At 43.1% G+C, this 23,608-nt stretch overlaps 1 protein-coding gene across 1 annotated transcript in view; it reads left to right on the top strand.

Annotated features, from left to right (window-relative positions):
• Positions 1–23,608, top strand: part of ANKFN1 (ankyrin repeat and fibronectin type III domain containing 1) — a 140,523-nt gene that overhangs the window by 86,594 nt on the left and 30,321 nt on the right. The window contains exons 11-14 of the mRNA XM_036341840.1: positions 5,430–5,645; positions 16,671–16,837; positions 19,458–19,608; positions 23,148–23,316. Coding sequence (XP_036197733.1) covers positions 5,430–5,645; positions 16,671–16,837; positions 19,458–19,608; positions 23,148–23,316 — 703 coding nt within the window. The remainder of the gene's footprint in view (positions 1–5,429; positions 5,646–16,670; positions 16,838–19,457; positions 19,609–23,147; positions 23,317–23,608) is intronic.

The raw sequence follows: 23,608 nt of genomic DNA, 5'->3' as shown, positions 1-23,608 counted from the left end.
TCCCACTTCTAGGAATATATCCCAAGAAATCAGACACACCAATCAGAAAGGATATATGCATCCCTATGTTCATAGCAGCACAATTTACCATAGCTAAGATCTGGAAACAGCCTAAGTGGCCATCAGCAGATGAATGAATTAGAAAACTGTGGTACATCTACACAATGGAATACTATGCTGCTGTAAAAAAGAAGGAATTCTTACCATTTGCAACAGCATGGATGGAACTGGAGAGCATTATGCTAAGTGAAATAAGCCAGTCAATGAAAGAAAAATACCACATGATCTCACTCACTTATGGATAATAAAGACCATTATAAACTGATGAATGAAAATAGACAGAGGCAGAGCAGCATTGAACAGACACTCAAACTACAGCGGGAAGGCCGGGGAGCGTTGGGGGGTGGGAGGGGGAGTAAGAGATCAACCGAAGGACTTGTATGCATGCATATAGGCATAACCAATGGACATAAGACACTGGGGGGTAGGGGAGGCTGGGGGAATGTCAAGGGGGGCGGGGGGAAGGAGACATATGTAATACTCTTTGTAATACTTTAAGCCAGGGATCCTCAAACTACGGCCCACAGGCCACATGCAAATACAAATATTGTATTTGTTCCCGTTTTTGTTTTTTTACTTCAAAATAAGATATGTGCAGTGTGCATAGGAATTTGTTCATAGTTTTTTTTTAAACTATAGTCCAGCCCTCCAACGGTCTGAGGGACATTGAACCGGCCCCCTGTTTAAAAAGTTTGAGGACCCCTGCTTTAAGCAATAAAACAAAATTAAAAAAAAAAAAAAGAATGGCCCAGTTTATCAAGGCACACAAAGGTCTTCATCACCATCTTTCTTCCCATCCACCACTATGCATTCTTGCCTCTTGCCTTGTTTTCCAATTTCTGCTCTATAGTGAGATCCTTTACTACATAATACACACACACACACACACACACACACACACACACACACACACACATATAAATAAAAGCCTAAGATACCAAACGACCAAACGACTGAATGACCATTCACTATGACACGCACTGACAACCAAGGGCAGACGCTTAATGCAGGAGCTGACCCCTGGTGGTCAGTGCGTTCCCACAGCCAACCTTCCGCGGCCGGCCAACCTCCCATGGCTGGCCAACCTCTCGCAGTCCCTCCTCCAAACTGGCCAACCCCATCAGCCCTGATCAAGGTGGCCAGCCAACCTCCCTCAGCCCCTCCCCTTGGCCAGCTGGCCAACCTCCCATGGCCCTTCCCCCCGGCCAATCTCCCTCTGCCTTGATAGGCCCCAATCGCCGGCCAGGCCGAGAGACCCCACCCATGCACGACTTCGTCCACTGGGCCTCTAGTAATAAATAATAATCGTGAAACAACAGCTTTCGTTTATTTAATAGGACAGATGACAGGCACTGTGCTAAGAGTTTTATAGACTGTATCTCATTTAATCTTCATCACACCCTGATGAGAAAGTACTATTATTGATATTAGTTTAACAGATGATAAAACTGTGGGCTGGGAAGGTTAAATAACTTGCCTAACATCACACAAATAGGAAGTAGCAGAGTCTGGAAACAAATACAAATCTACATAACTCCAAAGTCTGCATTCTTTCTAATACTTCATCATCTTATTATGTGTTCATTTACAAAAGCAGACAAAAATTTCAAATAGAAGATATTAATCCACATTATAATTTTTCTTTAAAAAGTAAAATTCTATTCTGCATCATTTGGAACCTATTTAGAAGTGACTTTAATTTGATTAATATTACCTAGGCAAGAGGAGAGACAAGTATCTTCCAGTATTTGGACTTAAAAAATAAAAGAGAAAGCTTGTAAGTGGCTATGACCCCACATTGTTTTTCCTACTCTTAGGAAAATGACAGAGGCCCCAAGAGGCAGAAGTGTACATTGCTCTTACATTAAGAGGTGTCCAGACTACTTATCCTCAAAATATAGTAATAATCTGACACTGTAGATTGGATTACATTAAACTGTTCTCCTTCACCACTTTTAGAAATGAGTGTTAGTGAGTAAAAGTCAGGTAACAATTTATTCAAACTATGTCTTTTTCATTTTTCAAGCTGGAGGAAAGTTTGCCCAAAATTTTACTCTTTTTTTTTTTTAGGACTTCATATTGCCACTCTGGACTTCCTTCAACTTCCCGTTGAAGGTCTGACTAAAGGTCTCTAAATATTGTGTCTCTGTCTAGGGCTATTGACAGGCTTGTGATTTATTCTGGTTATAACCAAGATGCATTCCTATGAGCCATCAAGTGACTTTTATTCCTCTTTATCTTTTAGGATCATCAGGGTTCCCAAATCTCCTAATGTTTATTGCATGACAGGTACTAAGGTGGTCTTTTTATCCTTTAGGTCCTAAAGAAACTAAAATTTGCCCCCTTGGAACATAGTTGCAATTTATTTTCACAAGGATATTCTGCTTTTAAGTTGGTTGCTCCCTAGAGCTGGCTATCTAACCCAATCTGATATCAATAAAGAATTTCAGGAAGACTTTTAAAGTGCTTTCTTATAGTAAACCACTGATAATAACTGCTTTAAAAATGACCATCTCATTCAATGTCTACACAGCAGCTTTGGTTTAAAGTAAATTGTATTTTCCAGTGTCCTAACAATAATATGTTAATTCAGTCAACAAAAAGTTATTGAGCTCTTACTATGTGCCAAGAACCCCGAGACACAGAGACAAAACAACCAAGATCTCATGACATATCCTATATAATAAAGAGCTAATATGCAAATGGTCCTTGTGCCGGGGGACCTGGGGCCAGGGTCCTGAAGCCAGGCCGGGGGACCTGAGGCTGTGCCCCGCACCTGGCAGGGCTTGACGGGGGACCTGAGGCTGTGCCCCCCACCCCGGCGCCGGGGCAGGGAGACCTGAGGCCGTGCTCCTCGCCCTGGCGCTGGGCTGGGGGACCTGAAGCTGCACCAGGTGACCTAAGGCCACACCCCCTGCCCAGCAGGGCTTGATAGGAGACCTGAGGCTGTGCCCCCCCTGCCCAGCATGGCTTGACAGGAGAACTGAGGCTGCGCCCCCTGCCTGGTGGGGCTTGACGGGGGACCTGAGGCAGTACCCCCTGCCCAGCACCGGGCTGGGGGACCTGAGGCTGTTATTAAATAGCTTGATTGGGTTGGGGCCGGCCGGGTCTGGGTCTCACATGATTTCAAGGTGCACGCGGGAGGGTGGGGACTTGACTCTGGGTCCCGCAGCGTGCCCCAGACTCTGACAGGAGGGAGATTTTCATATACATTTTACTAATTTTGTTTCATCTCTGACACTTCTATTATAGAGAAAGGGCAAATAGCAATATTAAAATATTTCCTCTAATTCCCTTTTAATGTGCATGAGTTTCGTGCACCAGGCCACTAGTATATCAATATGCAAGGAGACCACAGTCAGGCTAAGACACAAGTTTGTACAGGAAACAATAGGGGACAAAAGAGGAGATGGTAAATTCTACTTGAGAGAGTTGGGAAAGTCCTTTCAGAGATGGTGAAACATGGACTGAGCCTTGAAAATGATTAAATGTAAGCCAGGGTGGGATTCCAATTAGAGCAGTAAAGAACATTTACAAACTTGAGAGTATACAAAATATTTTCTCATGTAATCCCCCCAAAACTCTATAAAGTAAGGATTAGGATAAGGGATATTTGAACTGTAAGGATCCTTAACATTAGATGATGAAAATCAGGGCTTAAGAGAGTAACAATTTTTCAGAAGTCTAAGAGTTAATGAACAGCAGCCAGCCCTGAAATTCAACACCAGTATAACTAAAGGCTTAATAGCAGTGGTGTGCTGGAGCCAACCTGCACTGGCTTAGGAAAGCCAACTGTTAAATATTCAGAAATTTTGAAAGCCTGTTATCAAACCCTAGAAGCTTGAAACCAGCTTATGGTGGGAGTATTTACACCACAGAAATTGGCATATCCTATAAATCAGTTATTTTTTATATAGACAGTTTACCAGCATACCACTGCTGTTGGCCAGTATTACTTTGCAGCAAACTACTACATAGGACAGGCTTAAAAGGCCTTACCCCAGTGGTTCTCAACCTTCTGGCCCTTTAAATACAGTTCCTCATGTTGTGACCCAAGCATAAAATTATTTTCGTTGCTACCTCATAATTGTACTGTTGCTACTGTTATGAATCGTAAAGTAAATATCTGATATGCAGGATGGTCTTAGGCGACCCCTGTAAAAGGGTCGTTTGACCACCAAAGGGGTCGCAACCCACAGGTTGAGAACCACTGCCTTACCCAGTTACTTCTCTGTGATCTGGAAGTCAATTATTGAACAAGAATAATCTAAGTGATTAGGCCATTGTTAAAAAATAGTAATCCTGCCAACTCAATTTTCAAATGTCAATAATTATTTGTGAAATTTCTTCCTTATGTGTCCTGTCCTTGTGAATTAAAAAAAAAAAAAAAATTAAGACGCAGTCCCTACCTATTAGGGAATATTCCAATATTTTGGTAGATGTGGATACTGAGTAGTTAGTTGGCTCATTCATTTTTATTTTTAGGTCATCCTTGTTACTTTTACAAATTCCAGTTCTACTTCTGCTCTCTGGCTAACAGGTTATCTCATCAGTGTTTATGTAAGCTCACAAAAATAACAGCTAGGAGTTCTAAGATGGTTTATAATTTTTAAAAACCATAGATATTCAAAGTAAAAGGATATTTTATTCTATTCCTCTCAGTGCTCTTCAAACCCTCATTATGTGTGACAGTTTATTTTAATAACATCTACCTGGGCCCTTCCACGTTTAATGCAGCATCCTTCCCTTCCTACCTTTCTGAAAGCATTGTCTGCCACAGTTGACCTAGCTCATGAACAATTTTAACAAAGTTTTAAATAAATAGAACTCCCTGAAATGCAGGTAAGTTTAAACCAGGCCAATCTCCCAATTAAAGTATCTTGAAGGGAATGTGCAGTCATTTGGGACCTGTACAATGTGCTACATTGTCAATTCACTTCTTCATTTTAAACAACCCCACTTCTCACCAGTGTACTGTAGATCGCTTGAAAACTCCACAAGCAGCATACTTGAAATATCAGGCATTTTTCTTTAAAACATCTGGGTTTCTCTTCAAGTGCCAGTGACTGAGGTTTATGTGCTGGTGTGTCTATGTGGGTAAGAGATATTTACAGATATTGAATTTGCTTAAAAAACGTAATTTTTGTGTCTCTTGCTATAATCTTTGCAGGCTTATGGGTGAAGACATTTTCTTTGAGCTTCTGTTAAGTACATTTCTATGATGCCACATTTTCTAGGATTAAGTCTGCTAAAAAAACAACAACACACAGCTTCTCAGAAACATCAGATAATTATTTAGTGTCTTTTGTTGCAGTTATGTTGCTTTGTTTGTACATCACATAAGCTACCAGAAATTTATTTGCTTCTAGAATTTACTTGGAACACACAATTTGGGAAGAGTTTACTATGAGCCCATTAAAGACCGGCATGGAAACATCCTGATAGTCACCATCAGAGAGGTGGAGATGCTCTATTCATTTTTTAATGGCAAATGGATGCAGATCTCAAAGCTGCAAAGCCAGAGGAAGTCTCTGTCAACACCTGAGGAGCCAACAGCTTTAGACATTTTACTGATAACCATCCAGGTATGTAGTCTTTTCAATTTCCTAATATATTTAAAGTTCCAAACACACTTATTGAGGCTCTAATGAAATACACCAAAATCCATTTACATATGCAATGATGAAGTGGAGAGGTCCAGAGACATGTCATGGTTTATATTCCACACATTGGAAAGATTCAGAAGCTTGTTTTCATTTTATTTAACTTTCCCAATCCGGAATTCAAGTATTGGCACCTTGAGGATGCCCCTGACCCAATTAACCAATGAGAAACAATGAGACAAATATTTGAGCAGGGATCTACAGATAGTATAATCAAAACATTAAACCAATAACTGAATGTACTACAATAATAATACATTTCTAAACTATATATGTATTTGTGTGTGTGTGCATGTATGTATCACTTAGGACAAAAACACTCATAATACTTACTCTTGCTTGTTCCTTAAACTACTCCCTCAAGACAGACAGTCAGCCATGTTTAAATCCATTTTAGGCATGAAATAACTGAGGCTCGATGATATGATGTGACAGAGGCAGATTTAGTGAAGCTAATGAAGATTTTGCATCATTCAGCTCTTCACCTGCACAAGCCCCTTCAAGGCCCTGGCAGAAATCCTAACAATTTCACATTCATAATTGTGTATTCTCTACCTTAAGGAAAGAATCCAAGGTTGCATTAGGTTCAAGCACCACCAAACTTGGATTTGCCACTGAGCACACAGCTAGAAAAGGACAGAGCCAATACTTGAACTTAGATCTTCTGATTGTAAGCAGGCTTCTCTTCTCTCCACTACATTATATCATATTCCAGGGCAGGAGGTAGGATTTCAGTGAGTGGGGAATGGGAGATAAAATGAAAGATGAGGGACTTGCCTGAGAACTGTATACCACCAAAATTCAAATTCAAGCAGCTTAGATCAGACTCTTAACGAGGATGGCAGAACCAGGATACGTTCCCACATCATGCTCCATGCATGCCACCAAACTGCCTCACATGTTTTTATGTGAATTTGGGTTTCAAGCTGTCTTTTTCTTGCTTTCTTTATTTAAATTTAGTGATGGGGACGAGTTCTATAGAACTGTCCAGTTAGGTGGCAAAGCTGGCAGAAACATCCACCTTGAGATCTATGCAACCCATGACATACTAGTATATTCACAAGAAAGCCAATCTGTAGTAATGGAGAAATAAAGGGCTCAATCCCACACTAACAAGCCAAATCCAAGCCTTGGTCCACTAGCGCCCTATGATCACCCTAAACAGCTAAGACCACTTATTTCCATTCCCCACTGAGGGGTGGCTACGACAGTAAGGTCACCTTTCCATTAGTTGCACCAGCCCAAACAAGAACAAAATCCAAAGAAGCAAAGGTAAGCTAATTGGTCAAAGCCTCTGGATTTGATTTTATGGAATCTGAGTTCATATGAAATTGATAGAGGGTGGGTATGTGTGAAAAGGTGGAGGCAGGGAACACAGACACATTCGTGGCTCCCCTCTTCACCTTTTATAAGCAAGTGCTAAAAGAAACATTTTAAAAATCATAATAAATTGAGCTTTTACAGGGTGACTAATACACTAATCCCCTATAGGGATAAACTGGGGTCTGGGCTACCTTCCCTCTTAGAAACAGCACAGACCCCAGCGTGATATAATACCTGGTTTCTCCTAGACTTATTACATTAAAAATGTGTTACAGGTGCAGAAAAATTCCAATCTGGCGAAAGGTTGTTAGAGAAGGAGACCAAAAATAGAGGCAAGATCAGGTTTCCACCCAGATCCAAGTGGAAAATTTACCCCCGCTGACTGGCACATTCCTGCTTGATGTCATTCCCGCCCACCCCACCCCCTCCTTTCTCCTCTTCTATTTTTCTCTTTCACCCCTTTCCCAAATAGGTCTTACACTGGAGAGGAAATGGGGGATAAAACTAGTAGGGCTGGTATTCAATCACTCCCAGATTTAAGATTAAATATGTCAGGAGGTGGCCCCACCAATTCAACATGAAAGTAGAGATAGGTTGTGGTGGTTGCCCAAAACTGACTAGGTAATTCCCACAATTCTGGGCCACAAACCAGTCTTTTTTCAGGGTCAGTAGACTGATGACCACCAAGCCTTCTGATAGGAAGCCTGGGCCTCTTTCTGCTACATCACATAACATTCTGAGACACAATTTTGGAATCAGACAGACTGGGTATGATTCCTGACTCCTTTTCTAGTTATACTAGAGGACCGGTGCATGAAATTCATGCACTGGGGGGGGGGGGGGTCTCTTAGGCCAGCCTGTGCCCTCTCGCAGTCCGGGACCCCTCGGGGTATGTCCACCTGTTGGCAGTCAGACATCCCTCTTGCAGTCCGGACCCCTCGCTCCTTACCACCCACCTGCTCAGTTCCTTAGCACTGCTTTGGAGGCGGGAGAGGCTCCCGCTGCCCTCGCCAGCCATGAGCCCAGCTTCTGGCTGAGCGGCACTCTCCCTGTGGGAGCATACTGACCACCAGGGGGCAGCTCCTGCTTTGAGAGTCTGCCCCCTGGTGGTCAGTGCGCATCACAGTGACCAGTCGTTCCGGTCATTTTGCCATAATGGTCGCTTAAGCTTTATTATATAGACTAGAGGCCAGGGTTCCCTCAGCCTGGCTTGCCCCCTCTCACAGTCCAGGAGCCCTCAGGGGATGTCCTACTGATGGCTTAGGCCCGCTCCCACTGAGGGAGGCAACCAGGTTGGTCAGGGGAAGGCACCATCCCCATCACCCTGCTGCTGCTGCCACTGCCAGCTGCGGCAGCTGCCTGAGCCCCAGGCCTCGCAGCTGCCAGGGCTCACAGCTGCCTGAGCCCACGGCTGCTGAGCCCCAGGTCTCGCAGCCACCAGGGATCGCAGCTGCCTGAGCCCACAGCTGCCTTAACCCATGGCTGCCATTGAGCCTTGGGCCTCACAGGCAAGGCTCATGGCTGCCATGAGCCCTGGGCATCACAGCCACCAGGGCTCAAGGCTTCCTGAGCCCATGGCTGCCTGAGCCCTGGGCCTTGCAGCTGCTGTGGCTTTGTCTGGATGGACGTCCGAAAGACGTCCAACCTAATTAACATATTACCCTTTTATTAGTATAGACTAGGGGCCCGGTGCACAAAATTCATGCACTGGGGTGGGGGGGGAATGTCCCTCAGCCCAGCCAGCCCCCTCTCACATACTGGGAGCCCTCAGGGGATGTCCTAGTGACAGCTTAGGCCCACTCCCTGCTCCCCTTGGGGATAGGGCCTAAGCTGCAGTCTGGCCTCCCTTGGTGGGAGGTGACTGGGCTGATCAGGGGAAGACACCAGCCCCATCACCCCGTTGCTGCAGCCACTGCCAGTCACCGCAGCCACCAAGGTGTTTTCATCAACACAGACTCCCATCCCTTCACCATGAAAAAATGACAACTTTCTTTAGGCATTTTCAAGATGTGTCTTTCATATAATAATAATTTCTTTATTATTTTTTTTAGCCTCACCTGAGGATATGTTTCCATTGATTTTTAGAGAATGTGGAAGAGAAAGGGAAAGACAGAGAGAAACATCAAAATGAGAGGAACACTTTGATTGGTTGCCTCCTGCATGAGTCCTGACCTGGGCCCTGGCCAGGGAGGAGCCTGCAACCTAGGTACATGCCCTTGGTCAGAATTGAACTCAGACCCTGCCATTGGCAGGCCAAGGCATTATCCACTGAGCCAAACCAGCTAGGGCAGGATATGACATTTCTTAGCCCTCCAGCAGCGGACCTTCGTTTTTTTTCGCCAGGAGTGTGGTGAAAAACCCTCGATCACCTTTTTGGATTATTTCCCAAGTTACTAAGAATATTACCAGTGGCATACAGGGAGCTTAACCAGTGAGCCGTCAGAAAAGGTGTTTCCCCTGTAGTTCACACCAATCGCCGGCTTGGCCCCCCATCCCCCGCCCCCTCTGCCCCAGGCCTGATGCCTCTGGCCCAGGCTTCAGGCCTGGGCAGGGGACCCCCATCTCCCCCCATCACTGGCTCCGCCCTCACGCAGGCCTGACGCCTCAACCAGAGGCGTCAACCCCCATCACCCTCTGATCGCCAGAGGCGTCAGGCCTGGGCAAGGGACCCCCATCTCCCTCCGATCGCCAGATGGGCCCCTTACCCAGGCCTGACACCTTGGCCAGAGGCATCGACCCCCATCATCCTCCGATCGCTGGATCGGCGTCTTGGCAAGGCCTGATGCCTCTGCCAGAGGCGTCAGGCCTGGGCAGGGGACCCCCAGACCCCTCCGATTGCCAGCTCCGCCCCCTGCCCAGGCCTTACGCCTCGGCGAGAGGTGTCAGGCCTGGGCAGGGGACTCCCATCTCCCCCCAATCACCGGTTTCTGGGCAGCTTCTGGGGCCAGCCTGCGGCCCGGGATGGCAGCTCATGCTGGCGGCTGTGCTGTCCCGCCCTGCCTGCAGTATTCAAATTAACCGCCATCTTTGTTGGAGGTTAATTTGCATAACGTGCTGATTAGCCAATGGGAGGCGTAGCGAAGGTACGGTCAATTACCATGTTTGTCTATTATTAGATAGGATGACTAGGGCAAGTTACTTATTTCTCAACTCTTGTAGTTCCTCCTTTGGGGGGGGGGGGGAACAACAACCTACTTCATAGGGTTCTAATGAAAAGTAAATGAGTTAACATATGAAACATTAGAAGGGTAGCACAAAGTGACTACTCAATAAATGTTAGTGATTTTTATTATTTCTCTACTCAGAAAAATCCAAGTAATGCTAGGCTCTCCTTAGGGCACACCTAGTCGATCTCCTCATCCTTACTGTCCCAGGGGACCCCAAGCACTGGTTCAATCATCCCTCGAGCATTTTCTCCCTTCCTCTACCTTTTCATAAGAACTAAGGAAGAGTTGTGTAAAGGCTGTATGATCCACAGTGGGGATTTCAAAAACAGATACAGGCTTCAACAAAATCTGGGCCCATAACTAATCTACTAATTCCTAGTGCCCCAGGGAAACTTCAGGTCCACCCCTCTCAAATGCCCAACCTTCTCAAGTCCCAGACTTTATAACAGGCCTCTCTCATATATTTGGGAGAGAGAGAGAAATCCTTCCCATACTTGCCTGGAAAGGAAGAGAGTCATTACAAACAAGCTAGTGTCCCTCTGAACAAACTGACAATGAGAGCATTTCCAATAGGGAGGTCCCTCTCAGGTGCTGAGTTACTCTGACCATGGTCTTCAGGAGCCACTTCAATAACTGAAAGCCTCACAGGTGAAGTTTTCTCTGAATATTAATCTCTCATTTGTACTATACTTTCAGTTTATAACACTTTGTCACATCTATGATATCATTTAATCCTCACAAAAACCCAATGAGGTTGAATGGGTAATTTTATTGTGGCCAATTCATAAATCAAGCTATGGATTCAGAAAAATAACTGGCCAGAGTCATATCAGCCAAAAAACAGCATAGAAGGGACTAAGACTGACGTATTCTGACTCCTAGGCTGGTGTTCCCATGCTACCATGCTGCTTTACACACCCTCACCCTCCCTTTCTCTGGATCCTTTTTAAAAAGTTTGATCCTAGAAAAGCTACAATGAAACTTGTCTTCTATCTCCTCCCATCTCTTCTTTCCTTCTCTTAGGCATTCCTTTTTAACTCCAGGGACTCAACATCTTCTTATACCTGAGATGCCCAGGACCCACTATCTTGTCTGCCTTTTTTGCTTTTTTTCTAGCTCATTCCTGTCCCAAGCCTCTAACATGGGGATCAAAAACTGCTGGAATTGGGAAACTAATGGAAATGAGCCAGGTGGGCTGGATATAAGAAACAATTGACTTCACACATATACTTGTTCACTGATGTCTACAACAGAATTATTCACAGTAGCCAAATGCCCAACAACTAATGAATGAATAAATAAAGCAGCATATCCATCGAATGGAATATTACTCAGCCATAAAAATTAATGAAGTACTGACCCATGCTATGACAGGAATGAAGCCTAAAAGCATTACGCTAAGTGAAAGAAGCCAACATGAAATGCCACATACTGCATGATTCCATTTATATAAGATGTCCAGAATAGACAAATTCATAAAAGTGTATCTGTGGTTCCAGGGACAGGTGAAGGAGTGACAGGATTGTAATGACAGCAAAGTTGTTGTGTATTTTTTAAGTGATGAAAATGGTCTAAAATTATATAGTGGTGATAGCTGCACAAACTTGTGAATATAGTAATACCACTGAATTTCACACATTAGAATGTTGAATTTTATGGTATGTGAATTATATCTCAATGAAAAAAATAGTATAGAAGTAACAGAGATTATAGTATTCTTGAGATCATTTAAAGAACAGCCTTATTCAGCCTCAGCTAATTGCAGTGGAGGAAAGTAGTCCCAATGCTGAAATGTTTTCCAATTTTTAAAGAAAAGCTGAAAGTTCAGAGTTTTCAATAAAATCTCTTTATTTTTAAAAGTTAAAAAAATAATCCAGAAAATTTAAATTCTTTGTAGTCCAATGATCATGGGCTGGCCTACAAAGACCACAAGCCACCATTTTATGAGTTCTGCTATCCCTGGACAATTCTGCTTCCATCCCCTATCCAACTAAACAAAAACCTTGTGGTTACTGGAAAAGTAACTATATATCATTCTTCTAACAAGTTCTTAGGCTATCTGATCAATGAAGAGCAGTTGGATATATAACTCTTCGTAGTTACTGCACCAGCACAGCATATTCTCTCCCAGAGGCCCTGCCCCAGACCCCACTCCCTCTTGGCCTCTCACTTCATATTTAATAAACATTTTTTCAGCACCAAGTAGGTGCCAGGAACTCTTCTAGGTGCTATAGAAAAAACAAATGAATAAGTCAAGGTCCCTGGTCTCAAGGAGTTCAGTCAGGGGAGACAGACAGACCTGTAAACAAATCAAGGTAATACAAGGCAGAATTAAACCAGAGCCTGATAGCAGCACAAACAGCGTACTATGGAAACACAGACAAAGCAGCTATTAATTCTACCTGGAAATATCAGGGAAGGCGTTGTAGAAGAGGTGACAGTTGGCTGAGCCATGAAGGGTAAGTTAAGTTCACCAGGTGGAGAAAAAAAGAGAAAGAGATGGGGGAGGGAAAGATAGAGGGAGAGGGGGAATGAAAAAGGTAGAGGAGAGGAAAGGTAGGAGGGAGAAAGGAAGGAGATAAATAAAATTAAATACAGAGCATGGTAAAAGAAATGAGGCAGAAGCTAGAAAAGTCAATTTTCACCCTCCCTTGGGTCCACAAGGACTCTTACACATTTTTCTTATGGCCCTTATCACACTGGGTTAGAAAAACTTGCTTACATTTAGTTCTCACATACTGAAATGTGAGTTCCATGAAAGGATCATGTCTTATTCATCTTGATGTCATTAATACCCTAACTGTGGTCGGCAAACCACAGCTTGCGAGCCACATGCGGCTCTTTGGCCCCTTGAGTGTGGCTCTTCCACAAAATGCCACGTGTGGGTGCGCACATACAGTGCAATTGAAACTTCGTGGCTCATGCACAGAAGTCGGTATTTTGTGGAAGAGCCGGTATTTTGTGGAAGAGCCATATTCAAGGGCCAAAGAGTCGCATGTGGCTCGCGAGCCACGGTTTGCTGAGCCGCAGTTTGTCGACCACTGCCCTAGCACAATGCCTTATATGTAGTAAGTGCTCAATACAAGTTGGTAGAATGAGTGAATTCATGAACCAACAAGAAAAAAAATCAAAAAAGAGATTAGGGCATGCACGGGGAATGAAAAAGGGATCCATCTTGGCTGGAGATAAGAGATGAAAAAGGGCTGTAGTGGAAGTAGAGGCTAGAAATGTGGTTTAGTGGTCAAATGAAGCAATGTGTAAACCCAAAGGCATTTGATTTGGTTTAGGGGGTCTTTCTAGTGTACCTCACATTATGTGAATGGGATAGCTTCTTTCTCTTCCTATGCATTTCTTAGGCCCAAAACATTCTAATGAAGGATAAAATGACAATGTAAAGACAGGAATACACATAGTAGATGCTCAATAACAGTCTTTTAAAAAAAATGGAATGAAAGAGTAAATTACTCCATCCCAGAATGGTGTTGGCTTTTACATAACCACAGTATGTTCCCAGCTCACATTCTATCTGTGGTCTGACCCCCACATGTTTTTTCTCTTATACTCATACCCATCCTATACTTGTACTGGGGTTTGGGTCTCTACAAGCACATTTTCTTATTAAGTTTAAACCCTAATTATGATAAGCTTATTTTTCCAATGCACAGGGTCATTCAGAACTTTATTACTATTTTCCAGAAAATCCAAACCACACTAAACTTGGGACCCACAAATTTGATACACATTTTTTATTTCTTTATCTGGAATGTCAATAAATAAGCTGGGAAGAGTGGCCCTCAGGGCCAGTCTTTATTGGTCCATCACTCAAAATGTCTACTATTCCCACACCATTTCTATCATTCACAAATCTTCACCTCAGACATTTAGCTTATTAAAGTAATACAGTAAAGACTCTTCTTTTCACAGATTATCTAGTGAAACAGATTCCACTGGAGACTTCTCCCTGATCCAGTGTCTCAGGATTTCCTGACTGGCTGCAAATTGATTGTTAGATGGTTCTTTTTAATTTCTCCCAAAGATCAATAAGTTGGCAGTCTTTAATTACTAGGGTCATCCTGTGCTTCTCCCCTTCCTGTTTCAAAGATAGGCATATTTGCCCTTTTCTAGTCTTGAGGGACTTTCTAGTTGTCCATCACTTCTCAAAAATATTGACCTGTGAGTTTGTGGCCACATCTGCTTGTTCAGCAAGTACTCCCCTAGGGTGCATATCATCAAATTCTGTCCATCTGAACACTTCCATTCTTCCTCCTCTCATTAACCATTTCTCTCTTTGATTACCTATTCATTTCTTAAAATTTCACCTTGACTGAAGCTCCTCTAGTCAACTACTCACCTGTGATCTGTTCTGAGACAGGATAAAAGACATTAAAAAGTCAAGCTGTATGGAACTCCTAATATTAATAAGAATGCCTTCCTTCTTGATCATGAAATCAAATTTCTTTCTAGTCTTTTTCATCAAATATCTTAAAAATTACTTAGCTTTTTCCTTTTCTGTACTCGCTAGTTATGTGACCATTTATGACCCCAGCTGTGGCCATTCTTATTTTGTTCCTCTTCTGCTATTCTCTGTTCTGTTTTAGGAAACTGTCCTGATTTCCACATGTTGAGTATCTATTATATATAGAATTAGCATTGGGTACCAAGGAAACAAAGCAATAAAAAACACAGCAACACCATTAATTTCATAGTCTAGTTCAAAAAAAGAGCATAAAAGAAGAAAAATATAAGCTAAGTACTCCTTCATCTGTATACCAACACTGTCTCTATTATAAAATTGATTTCAGTATATAGTGATAATTTGTTTACTCATCTTCTTGACCTCTTCAAAAGTAGTGCTCATAGCAAGTTACCTGAAACCCCAATGTTTCCTGTAGAGCCTGGAATTCAGTATGTTTGGTAGAGGATGGAACAAAGGAGACAATACACAATAGCATGTATTAGGTGTTGCAAATCATTAATTCTACAGAGGAGAGATTACTCCTTCTTAGTGGCCAAGAGAGACTTCAATACCTCTCTGTTCCATATAAAATTTTGTGCAAGTATAATGTTTGTTTTCCTTTTCCTTTTCACCTTCCCTACATTTAGTGGTAGCGATGATTCCCTCTTTTTTTACTCACTTTGAAAATCAGACTAAACTCTGGCCTATAGGAATCTTCATAATCAGTTACCTGACTCATCACTGTTAACACTGTTTAACTCCCATGCTGCCCAAATGTTTAAAGAGTCATACCTACTGAAATGGGGGAGGGGGAATCTGTATTTCCAATTATTCGTTATCTGAGTTATTGCAGTAATATAGGGAAGTTAAAGTCACACCCTAAATAGTTCACTAGAGAACGTACAACATATAAAACAAGACTTGACTCAAACGTCCCTCTGTGCTATAACAGGCTGGCACTTCCTGTTAAACCAACAACTTCATTCAGTCTCTGCTGCCTGTGGAATATTGTGTTGTGACAATACAATGCAAATCTATTATAAGGTAAATTTTAAATTTTGTAAAAATACAGAATTTTGTGAAGCTGATGAAGATGATGTGGAAAACTAACCAAATCACATGCAAAGCCAGTTACAATTCAGCAATAGACCAATTAACAACTGAAGAACATAAAAGGAACAAGTATTTTATAAGAGAATGACATAAATATCAAATATTTTTTAAATGCCAGAGGAAAAAAATATGAAACTTTCACAAACTCTTGAAAAAACTATCCTCTTCATTGTGAAAGTCAATGTAAGAAACAGCATTTCATACAATTTCAAACAGCATATTATACAATTTAGTCTAAAAAAAGTTATGCCAAAAAAAGAACCAATACTTGATTCTCTCTTCATTTTCAGAATTAGTCAATACATATAACTACAATTTAAATTTTAATAAGATAAATAAATCTATTGTGTTACATTGTTTCATTTCTCAAGATAAAGAATCAATTAAATCTTTTCTACTACTACTATAAAATTTTTATCCTATTTTAAGTGGTGTCATTTAAAATAGACTTTTCCTGATACCAATTATCCTGAAATAATGAGGCTTCCTGTACAGCTTTATCAGCATTTACACTTGTAAATTTCTGTTTCCCCAGCTATACAATAAGCCCTCCAAGGACAGAGATTATAAATTCTAGTTTTCTTTAGTACTTGCCTCCACTACCATCTGTCCATAGCTAATCACAGCCGACACACCTCCCCCTGTTCAGAAATCTGAGGAAAATAAGCATGTAGAATATATTAATAACTGGTTACCTGACTTGGAGGACAAGTCTCCTGAAGGTAAGATGGTCTGTCCCCAACCTTCATGGTGTTATCTGAGGTGTTTCGCCTAATTTCTTAGCTCCAGCACCTTTAATTCATGACATGTTGCACCTAAGAAAGAAAAAGGTTTTGAGATCGCCTTTCAAGGAGTTTTTTGTTTCTGCTTGTTTTTTTCACCTTACAGGATATTCTCTCCTATCACAAAAGGAGTCATCAACGTCTCTCTCCTGGATTATATCTGGGTTATCTAAAGCTGTGTAGCTCTGTGGACCAGATCAAAGTTCTTGTTACTCAAAAGTTGCCCAACATTCTCTGCCATGTTAAGATCCGTGAAAACCATAACATTTCCAAGTAAGTTATGAGGCATTGGATTTTCCTCCTGGTGAAACAATGGCTTGAGTGATGGTGTGATGTGTCAGAAGGAAAATGAAGTGTTGAACTTCCCAGTACTGTTTCTATAGTGAGATATCCTCAGGAGCCAGTACACGGGGGCAGACACCAAGCTGCATATTAACATCAGGATAGGAGGGCTGGTGGTGTTGGTGAAAGAAGTGAGCCCATCTAAGGGGCACTATCCTTTCACTTTTCTCTCTATATTATTCATGGTACAGCCACTGATGCACAACTGGTTAATGTGTAGGTGTCCTTTACTTTCAACATTGCTATTTCCAATATCTTTTCTTCACACCCTAATAAGTCATTATTTTTTTAATATGACTATGGAAATGGGTTCTAGTAAACCACTGATTTCCCCAATCATAAAGGGCTGCCCCTCCACCATCATTCTCCCCACCCCTAACCCTCTAGCCTGGGGACTTTGTAAGTTTTCTATACTCTTTATGATTCTCTAGGGTAGAAAAGATGTAACAAGGCCTGAGCTTCTGGAAACTCCTCTATGGTTTGGCATCAGGGTGAACTGCCCTGTTCGTTTTGGGAAGGTTGCCCAATCTTGGTAATCTGGCTCAGCTTTACAACTAGCCCTCCAGCAGGTCTCTGAAAGTCTACTGAATTGTGCTTAACATGAAAAAAAAATTGTTTAAAGGGAAAGGAACGAACAAATAAGAAAAAGAACTCTCCAGAGATTTTCAGACTTCAGAGTACAAGTTAGATACCCAAACTCTAGTTATACCTATGGATTTATTTAACCAAAGGTGACTCTAATGTGGTCGTTTAAAGTTTTGGCAAGTTGATTAACTCTAGTGTCTCACAATGTTTATTAAATACTACTTGGTCACAATGAAGATGATGATGATGGTCTCTTCAAAGAACTCAGTAGCTGCCATATTCTCTTTCACTTATCAACTACACCGAGACTTTAAGTCTGCCATCTGGTGGTCACTTCTACAATCAGCATTAGTGATCTCAGCCTTTCCCAAGAGGTTATAACATTCATTTGTAGGTTGACTCAGCAACAAATACTCTCATCCATTTTCTAGATTTGTGTCTTAAAGGTTTAGACTCTATCTTTTAGTGGTTATACCATCTACTTTCCCCTTGCCAAGACTCCAAGTTTCGTTTTTATGGGAGATTCCAGTATCCTTCACTCTGCCAGTTCCATCTCCCTCGTCCTTAGCAATTAAGCTGATTAACAGTTAGATATTTTATGGTATTCCTAACAGTAATTTATTTTCTAATTTGATTACAGGTGATATTTTAGCAATGTTCTCCTTCAGGTTTTGTGTATACTTGTGCTAGTCAGACCCCCTCAGTTAGTTTTCAATATCAGCTATGAGAGAAAGAAACAGTTCCCAAACAGGTTCTCAGAGATTTCAATTATTTATGAAGCCAACAGTATGCCCAGACTGAAGTGGGATTTAATTTTGAGTTTTTTTCTTTTATTGGGACAAAGGGTAAATTTTCCATAGTCTTTTCCAGTGTGGGAATTGAAAGGAAACAGATATCTTAAAAACAGAAACTTTTCTAAGAGGGTAGTTGGTTGAAAGAGAGTGTTTTCTGATGAAAAGCTTATGTCACAATCAATTTCATTTTCTGACCCACAGATTGGAGCCCAGGCTGGTATAATCCATTGGGGAGAGCCCTCAGAGAGTTTCATGAGAGTGGGAACATATGTTAGCACCTCCTCTCTTTCCATCCCCAGAGAGGAGGGCTTTCCTTTCCTCTCTAGCCTGCTCCTGAGAGCATATTACTGTTCCCTGAAGAGTTAGAAGAAGAAACCCAGCCAACTGAATATGTTTAGAGACTTGTACTAAAATACCTGTGGAAACAATGTTACCCAAGAGGCATTTACCTTGATCTTTTCAAGCTCCTTTTGAAGAGGAGCCTTTGGGGAATAAACCAGATGTGCTTTCCTCCCACCACCATTCTTTCTCTTCCCTTCTGCATGACATTTGGGAAAGTTCATTAGGAAGGATTCTAGAGCATGCAGAATAAAGACACATATGACTGTTTGAAAGGGGGATGGAAGCAGTGATGTGTGTCCCCTGGTTCCTTTTATTAGAATTGTCTGGTGTTCCTGTTTGTGATTCTCCTCCAGCTTTTGGGAAGGGGAAAGAAACCAAAATATCCCCACGATTACCACAGGCCAGGTTTGAAATGTGCCACATGGTTTGTTGCCTGAGTTGGACCAGAGTCCTGTGGTTACTCAATTGCTGAATTAACCTGCAGATGGCCCTGTGGCAAAATGCAGGTCTTAGAATTTACATAGGATTTTCAGGGGAAGGAAAATAAAGACAAAATATCTAAAAGCTCCAATCTCAAAAATTAAAAACTGATACAAATTAGACCTGCTGTCCTGAGGTAGACGTGGTTTGGTAGGTGAACTAAGCTGAAATTAGAAAAAGCTCATTTTAAACTACATTTGGGTGTCTAAAAGTTCAAATAGCATAAATTGCATTGAGTTTTAACCACCAAAAATTGGTTACCCAGGTTCTGGACATACACACTAAAAATGTTCTGAGCTGTGTTCTGAACTTTTGTTATATTTCTAATTTTAACTTGACTCAACATACAGAGAGGAGTGGGAATGGGTCCAAAAGCTTTCTGGCTCTGAATCTATGGAAAGTGTGGATCATACTTCTGACTGCCCTATGCAATTGTTCTTCTACGAGCTCCAGATGGCAGTGAAAGCTCTCCTTAAGCAGATCAATATACCTCTACACCAGGTACTAGTCTTTACCATTCTATCTTCTTTTTGTGGCAAATGGAAACTGCACTGTGGCATAAAACACAAGAGGAGGTTTTATATTCTCTCTCTCTCTCTCTCTCTCTCTCTCTCTCTCTCTCTCTCTCTCTCTCGGCCCAGTGCACGAAATTTGTGCACGGGGGCGGGGGGGAGGATGCCCCTCAGCCCAGCCTGAACCCTCTCCAATTTGGGACCCCTGTGGAATCGAGCCTAAATTGGCAGTCGGACATCCCTCTCACAATCCAGGACTGCTGGCTCCCAACCGCTCACCTGCCTGCCTGCCTGATTGCCCCTAACCGCTTCTGCCTGCCTGCCTGACCACCCCCTAACCACTCCCCTGCCAACTGATCGATGCCTAACTATTCCCCTGCTGACCCGATCGCCCCCAACTGCCCTCCCCTGCCAGCCTGGTCACCCCTGACTGCCCTCCCCTGCAGGCCTGGTCGCCCCCAACTCCCCTCCTCTGCCGGCCCATTTGGTTCTGATTGGTCGGTTTCTATGCCAGTCAGCATCAAAACTTCCTCCTCCTAGGCAGCCATTGGCTCCTCACAGTTCACCCAGATTTCATTCTGATTGGTTGGTTTCTATGCCAGTCAGCGTCAAAAAATCCACCTCCTAGGCAGCCATTGGCTCCTCACAGTGGACCCAGATTTGGTTCTGATTGGTCAGTTTCTATGCCAGTCAGCATCAAAAGCTCCGCCTCCTAGGCAGCCATTGGCTCCTCACAGTGGACCCAGATTTGGTTCTGATTGGTCAGTTTCTATGCCAGTCAGCATCAAAAGCTCCGCCTCCTAGACAGCCATTGGCTCCTCACGCTTCACCCAATTTGCTTCTGACTAATCGGTTTCTATGCCAGTCAACATCTCTGGGCCTATCAACATGGCCTGATCAGAAAAGCAGGGCTGATCAGCAGCCCGGGTGGAGGCCTGGAGAGAAATGGAGGTGCGGCTGCTGGCCTGGCAGGGAGAGAAAGAGAGAGGCAAGTGCTGATCAATAGCTGCCACACAGGCTACGGATCAGACCCTGCTTCTCTCTTCAAGCCTCTCTCTGGGCCTGATTCGCAGCCACCTCAGCAGTCAGTGCTGGGTCACCGCACCTGCAGCTGCAGCAGTCAGTGCTGGGTCACCACGGCAACCCAGCACTGACTGCAGGACTGGCTTCTGGTTGGTCGAGCTTGGTCGTGACGAACCCGGGTTTTTATATATTAGGATATATATATGTATGTATGTATTTCATTTTTCATTGGGTTTAACACCACTTTGCACATATAAGCTCTTTGAACTTGATGCCTACAAGTAGACACAGACTGTACTTCTGCCCCTTTTCTCTAGCTTCTCCATGTTGATTTCTTCCAAGGTTCCTAGACCCCATTTTACAGGGTCTGGTCAAGCAAGGAAAAATCGTTGGCTAGCCCACCTTGAAGGGCACCAAGTCTCAACTTCAGGATAGCATAAAGCAAGGAAAAGAAATACATAAATAAATCTATAGTTAGATGTACAAATGATGTATCTAAGAAGACACGTGGTAGTACAATTTATAGCAATGGCCAAGGTTATGCTGTTAACTTTCCACAGAGAATTTACTGTCAAAATTATTGTCTTTAATTCTAACCTCTGCTAACAAGCAATTTCAATAAAAGCTGTTGGCATAGAAGAGAACAGTAAAAGTTTAATTAGCTCTGTCCAATAAGTTAACAAGATATAGCACTGAATTATTCTTTTATTTATTTATTTACTAGAGGCCTGGTGCATGAAATTCGTGCATGGGGGGAGGGAGGAGGGGTTGTCCCTCAGCCCACCCTGCACCCTCTCCAATCTGGGACCCCTAGAGGGATGTCTGACTGCCCTTTTAGGCCTGATCCCCTAACCGCTTCTGCCTACCAGCTTGATCACCCCCTAACCACTACCCTGCCAGCCTGATCGATGCCTAACTGCTCCCCTAACTGTCCAATTGCCCCAACTGTCCTCTCCTGCTGCCCTGGTCACCCCTAACTGCCCTCCCCTGCAGGATTGGTCGCCCATATCCTCCTCTGCAGGCCTGGTCGCCCTAACTTCCCTCCTTGCCAGCCTGGTCACCCCTAAGTGTCCTCCCAACTGCCCTCCCCTGCAGGCCTGGTCGCTCTCAACTGCCCTCCCCTGCTGGCCCGGTCACCCCTAACTGCCCTCCCTTGCCGGCCTGGTCACCCCTAACTGCCCTCCCCTGCAGGCCTGGTTCCCCCCAACTGCCCTCCCCTGCAGGCCTGGTTCCTCCCAAATGCCCTCCCCTGCAGGCCTGGTCCCCCCCAAATGCCCTCCCCTGCAAGCCTGGTCCCCCCCCAACTGCCCTCCCCTGCAGGCCTTGTCCCTCCCAACTGCCCTCCCCTGCAGGCCTGGTCGCTCCCAACAGCCCTCCCCTGCAGGCCTGGTTGCCCCTAACTGCCCTCCACTGTAGGCCTGGTCCCCCCAAACTGCCCCCCCTTTCAGGCTTAGTCCCTCCCAACTGCCCTCCCTGCTGGCCTGATTGCCCACAACTGCCCTCCCCTGACAGCCATCTTGTGGTGGCCATCTTGTGTCCACATGGGGGCAGCCATCTTATGTGTTAGAGTGATGGTCAATTTGCATATTACCACTTTATTAGATAGGACTTTTTGGCCTACCTTCACCTTCTACTCCCACCCAAAACACACACACACACACACAATGAACAAAGTTTACCCTGTAATCAGGAAGACTATTACAGCAGTAACTGTCTCTTTTTAAATAACAGAGAGACAACCATGTATTGGCCTCTGAACCATAGAGGCGAGTATAGAGTACAAACTCCAAGAGTGTTCTTACATTGGGTTATTACTCCGATTCTAAGTTAATACTGCAAGGCTAGTCCTAACAGCCAACACTGACAAAGAATAAATTGCACAAGATGCCATAAAAACTCTACGGGAGCAAAAGAATATTCTAGGGGTGGCCATGTACTCTCGTGGAGAAAAAAAACTGCCAGGTCTACTTGTGACAGTAGATACTATTAAAGGGTTTCTTAGGCTTAGCAGGTTTGAAGCAGCTCATATTTCATTGGTGACTGTTGGGCTACATATACATGTTGGGAGAAGGCTGCTTAACTGCCTAAGAGTGCATACAACAATTTTTTTTTGATTCTTGTAAAATTTCCTCAGTCCTTGGCCAGAAACTACATTTTTCCCCCTTAACCAACTTAAATTGAAACTAGTGGATTTTTAATTCAATCCATTTTTGTTGCTTCATGTAATTATATTCATCATTTTGAAAAGCCCACAGAATGCAATCATTTTCTACTTTTATAAGAAGCATAAATGTTGTTTTCAGAGTTTATGTGGAACATTACTGCCTTAAATCTTGATTTTATATAGCATTATTAAATGGGCTGAACCCTAATATTTATGTTGTATAAAAATTCCAAGCTTGAAGTCGTGTAATTTTGTTAGATGTTTTATGCCAGTTTGGTGTTGTTTATGTAAGTGCCATGTTGTAACTCTCCTATTTTTCCTCCGCGCGTGTCCCTCTGCAGGCAAGGAACTTCCGCCTCTACACACAGGAGGTGTTGGAAATGGGTCACAATGTGTCCTTTCTTCTCCTGCTCCCTGCCTCAGACGACGTCTGTACAGCCCCAGGACAGAATAATCCTTACACCCCACACTCAGGATTTCTTAACCTCCCTCTTCAGATGTTTGAACTTGGTATAGTAGCTTGTTTCACCTAGAAATATTAACCCAACCTCCTTATAATAAAATCACAAAGTTATATCTGTTCCCCCTTGTCCCAGTGGAGGGTCAATAAATCACATGATGGCTTTGGCAACAACCCTTCCTAGAACTGTGTACAAGTCTGAGAGAAAGCAAAGCTCCAAGACTATGTGCCTGAGCAATAATTATTGAAACCCAGCTAAGGCCCAATGGAAAGGAGGGAATTCTAAACAGAAAGTTCAGTTATCAGGCTGCAGTTCTTGCCTCCCCTTTGCTTTCTTAAAAC

This window comes from Myotis myotis, unplaced genomic scaffold, assembly GCF_014108235.1.
Source record: "Myotis myotis isolate mMyoMyo1 unplaced genomic scaffold, mMyoMyo1.p scaffold_m19_p_17, whole genome shotgun sequence".
NCBI lineage: Eukaryota > Metazoa > Chordata > Mammalia > Chiroptera > Vespertilionidae > Myotis > Myotis myotis.
Note: the sequence above shows the minus strand (reverse complement) of the source record. Positions and strands in the feature narration are given on the sequence as shown.